The 4867-nt window shown below is 44.3% G+C and overlaps 1 protein-coding gene across 1 annotated transcript in view; it reads left to right on the forward strand.

Annotated features, from left to right (window-relative positions):
• The first annotated feature begins 3307 nt into the window (after positions 1-3307).
• gpr82 (G protein-coupled receptor 82) overlaps positions 3308-4867 on the forward strand; it is a 12980-nt gene continuing 11420 nt past the window's right edge. Inside the window, exon 1 of the mRNA XM_015404518.1 lies at positions 3308-3393. Coding sequence (XP_015260004.1) covers positions 3363-3393 — 31 coding nt within the window. The 5' untranslated portion in view covers positions 3308-3362. The remainder of the gene's footprint in view (positions 3394-4867) is intronic.

The raw sequence follows: 4867 nt of genomic DNA on the forward strand, positions 1-4867 counted from the left end.
CTGATTGTTGGGATCCTGTTGGGATGGAGGTTGGTGGAGGTGTTTCCCATCCACGCTCATTAAAGGACGAGGTTTATAAGGAGCAACCACTGCCAGCAATTCACCGTCACAGTGTTGACCCCTGACTCCAGCCTGCCTCTAGTCTCCTGGGTTCCCTGCTAACATGCTGACCTTCTCTCTCTCCTGGCCTCCTTGGTTTGTTCTGCGTTGCTCGTCTCCTGAGCTGCTCCATGGTTCCTCCTTCGTTCCAAGTTTTCCAGGAGCCATTGTTTTCGCTCTGACGCTCCGTAGCTTCCTGGAAAGTTGCTCCTTGAGGCGCCAGGTTCAGACCGATCCCTGCTCACCCTCGCTGCCTTCATCATATTTCACTCTGCTTTAGACATCTGGAGTTACCAACATCTCCTGGACAAGAACCTTCATTCTGAACAAACCATCATCTTTGCTAACCCTGCAAGGATCCCACTGGAACAACTCAACCAGTAAGAAAGACCAGTAATCATCTTTTTCCCTTTGTCTTCATAAAATAAGTTCTGCTGTGTTTTTTGTAGAAAGCTGACGTGTCCCGGTCTGCTAGGCGTCCTGTTCCACATTCTGGCTCCAGATCTCCTGAACTTCTTCTAAATGTTCTGCATGAGGGACAGATCTAAAGTCAGGACTCTGATCTCTGCAGGACATTAAACACCTTTACGCTCAGTTACATCCACACTTTGCCTTCAGCTTGACTTTTAACTCATTGGGATTTAAATCTTGTTTGATTTAAATTTTATTTTGATTAGATTTTATGATGAAAAATATCAGAATTTTTCAGACAGGAAGATCTTTTTTTTATTGAACTGTTTGCCATGATATAGAACGCTTATGACCAGATTGGCTTCAAAGGTCCTTAGATGAGATGGTGACGGTAATAATCAGACTGAAAACAGGACGATGAGCAGTCCCATCATGGACGCCTCCAGGTGGATCTGAGAGCAGGATGGAAAACTAAGACATCCTTTATTTAACAAGATGGACGCCAAACTGTAGAGAAAAGCAAAAGCTACGATCTTTACTGACAACATCTGGTCCGTGAAGTTTATATACTTTATAATATTTGTCCCTGATCTCTGGTAATAGTTCTAGACTCATAGGATCTTGTGACGTCCGGTTTTATTAGGTGCATCATGGGGGGGGAGAGGCTTGAATATTTATCTCTTGATTCCATGATGTTAGAACAGGTTTTTGCTGCTGAGTTTTAGGTTTTTCCTTCCATTTTAAAAGCCAGGTTACAAGCAGACATGAATTTGTTTGTTTGGACATGTAATCCACCATGGTGGGCCGATGATGGACGCTATCTGAGGTTGAAGAGGTTTAGGTCTAATGCTTTAAGGTACTTGTGAAAACTGTACCTTGGAAGGAGGTGGGTCTGCAGTGCTTGTGAACAACAGATGGTGTCATCCAGGAAATACTGAAGATTCATCACTGGAGCCCAAATATTGAGTTGTTGGCAGTTGGTTTTCAGCCATGTTATGTGTCCAGAATGTTCTGTTAGTAACTTTTTCTATTCCACCTTCTGCTGTTGCCAACACTGCATGTGATGTAATCAGTTCTGTTGTTGCTCAACTACAGACGCAATAGTCAATTGCATTTGAGGCAATGACTGGGGATTTTAACCACTTCTCATTCTCTGCTAGACTGCCAACCTTTCAACACCTTAACAGCTTCGTCATTTGTTTAATGCAAATGTCAGAGACTCCTACACCTCTGAAGGAAGACCTCCTATTGGGAAATCAGATTACGATCTTGTTTTTCTCTGCTCAGATGATAAGCCACTTTATAAGAGACAACCAGCATTAAAAATAACTGTAAGGAGATGGTCCCTGGAAGCTGAAGAAGCCCTGCAAGGTTGTTCTAAGGCTACAGACTGAGACATCAAAGCAATGGCAATGAGTGTGACTGACTACATCAACTCCTGTGTAGATAACAGCATCCCTACCAGAACAGGAAAAGGCTTCCCAAATAATAGACCGTGGATCACAGGTGATCTGAAGAACTGTTCAACAACAAAGACAGTGACTATAGACCTCCTGCCTTGTTCCAGGACCAAAGAAGACTCAGCCAGCGGTCCTCAGTTACTATAGCTGAGGACAGAGAGCTGGTGAAGCGCTTTGTGGCATGGTGTGGAAACAATCATCTGATCCTGAAGGTCAACAAAACAAGGAGATGATTGGAGATTTCAGAAGAAACAGGAACAAGTTGAATCCTGTTAACATCCTGGGAGAAGAAGAGGAGGAGGAGGAGGAATCCCTTGGTGTTCACCTGGAGAACAACCTGGACTGGAGACACACCTGGGAAGCCGTCTGCAAGAAGGGACAGAGCAGACTGGACTTCTAGAGGAAGCTGAGGTCCTTCAGAGGCGGAAGATCTTCTATCACCATCATCATCATCACCATCATCATCATCATCATCATCATCATCATCATCATCATCATCATCATCATCAGAGCTAATGACTGGAAGAAGCTCAACCAGCTGATAAAGAAGGTCGTCTCTGTTCTAGGAACTCCTCTAGAACCTCTGGAGATGAAGAAGATGATGGACAGCAGTGAGCATCCTCTTCATCAACAGCAGAGTGTCTGCAGTCAGAGGCTGATCCAGCTCCACTGCAAGACAGACCTCTACAGCATCAACATCTACAACACCTATATGGAAACAAAAAACTAAAACAAATAAAAATAAATCCCGATAAGACCTGCCTATGTAACCTGAGACATCTCTCTGGTCTGAGAAAGATTCAACTCAGTTAAACCTGCGTCACATTTTACGAACAATAAAGTGTTTGTTCCCAGCGATCTCTACTCAGGAAAAGAATCAGTTTTAAAGTGTAGAAACTCTAGCTTTCCTTTACTAGATAATCCAGGTTTCCATGGAGATCAGGAACCTGAGTTTAAACAGTAGATGGAGAACCGTTTTATTTTAGATAGCTTAGTGGGCAGTTTATCCAGATGTTCACCTCTTCTTATGTTTTATTTTAATGAATAATTCCAGCTGTTATCCTCTCTGGCTGTCAATCATCAGCTGATGAACGGCAGCCATCTTCTTTGTAGGAGAAAAAATCTCCTACAAAGATTGTGTTTAGTTTTATCAGCAGGAAGCTGATAAAACTAAACACTAAACTAAAGACGAGCAGCTTTCTTCTTCTCTGATCTAGATGCTCTGTGGGTTTTTAAAGTCAAATGAAGGAACAGCCTCTCTGACCACAGAGACCCAAACTTCTGTTCAGCTGATGATAAACGCCCACTTCATTTCACATTAAAGAAGAGGAAGCTGCAGAGCGCAGAGTGGCGAGCAGCATTGGTTCTGAGCCAGACTGAAAGTCTGGCTGAATGGAGGAACCCGTGTGCAGCAAAGCTTCAGGTATGTTCATCACACAGCGAGACATTTTAATATGTGCAACCAACATTTTCTTCATCATAAATGAAGGTACAGATGGATGAATATTGCTTCTGGTCACCTTTCACACCCTGGAGGAGTCCTGTTGCTTTTCCTCTCCTCACTTTATTCTCAGCTGAGCTTTGATGAGGTTCAGCAATCAGCCGGTTTCCCAGATGAGTCCAGAGCTGTGAGAGAAAGTATTAGAAAACAGAGAGGATCCTAACCTGGAGGGATCCTCCTGGGATGATGTTTCAGGTGATCTTTGTATCCTAGCGCTGCTTTCATGATCAAAGCCTTTAAACACTTTGATTTATTCAACCTTTGCTGCTGTGAAGCCAATGGCTTCCTGCTTCAATCAAAGCTGCTGCTGTCATAGACAGCCTCTCTTTGCTTCATAGAGGAGCTGAATCCCTCAAAGCAAAGCAAGCCCATATCCTCACCCCTCCACCACCATGCTTCCCAGTTCGGCTGGGTTTGCTGCTGTCCCATCAGAGATACAGAAGTCAGGAGCTTCCTTTAGGTCAGAGTCCATCTAATTTAAAGTTTTACTAAACTATTGTTTCCATCTTTTATTTACTTGCGTGAGAACAACTTTAACAATAACTAGTAAATGAGTTTAACTAGCAGCTGCAGAAGTTGCTTTCTAATGGTTCAGCTGTGAACAACCTGACCAAAGACAAAATGATGGTTTATAATTATAACAGACACCATCAGCTGCTTCTGAGGGCTGCTGCAGTGGGGTGGCGCCGTGGGGGTGGCGGCGTGGGGGTGTGGGTGGGTAGGTGATGTAGATGGAAAAATGGCAGGGCTGAAAGTCTTTCCCACTCCGACCCAAACCTGTCTGTCCGAAGAGGAGACGCCTCGGCTGCGCCTCCCTCTCCTCCTCCTACAGAACAAACTGGATGAAGGCAGTTTTTCCAGTGAATGAACTAAAAGGTCATGACCTCCACTCTACCAAAGCTGAGGGACCAGCAGATGGGCGCCGCCAAAGTTTCTAACAACTTTCTTAACACGTTGCTTGTTAGAGAAGTTGCGGTTAAAATGTGATAAACAGAAGTATGTAAAGACCTAGTAAAATGATTTATGCTAGCTAGCGGCTAACTGTATCCTGCCTATTCATGCTTACCTCCATCATGACAGCAGCTGAATCATCTTAGTCTGATTGTTTCTAGGAGGAGCCAACCAGAGGCCCCATCCGTACCGTTTCCTCTAAGACAGACATGTCCAAAGCTGGTCCCTGAGGGCCGCTGTCCTACAGGGTTTCAATGGTTCTTGTCTTTGTCATGGTGGGTTCAGAAAAGCCCAATATGCAGAACACAACGGAGACAGATGAAAAGTTTAACAATGTTTATTGAGCACAAGCACATGGAATAAACACAGGAACTGGTTCAGGCCTGGGGGGGCAGGTTCACTGGAGTCTGTGAGGATGACAGTTCAGTTAGCTCTGGGACTGAAG

The sequence above is a fragment of the Cyprinodon variegatus genome, unplaced genomic scaffold (assembly GCF_000732505.1).
Source record: "Cyprinodon variegatus isolate N-32 unplaced genomic scaffold, C_variegatus-1.0 Scaffold1772, whole genome shotgun sequence".
NCBI classification, from domain to species: domain Eukaryota; kingdom Metazoa; phylum Chordata; class Actinopteri; order Cyprinodontiformes; family Cyprinodontidae; genus Cyprinodon; species Cyprinodon variegatus.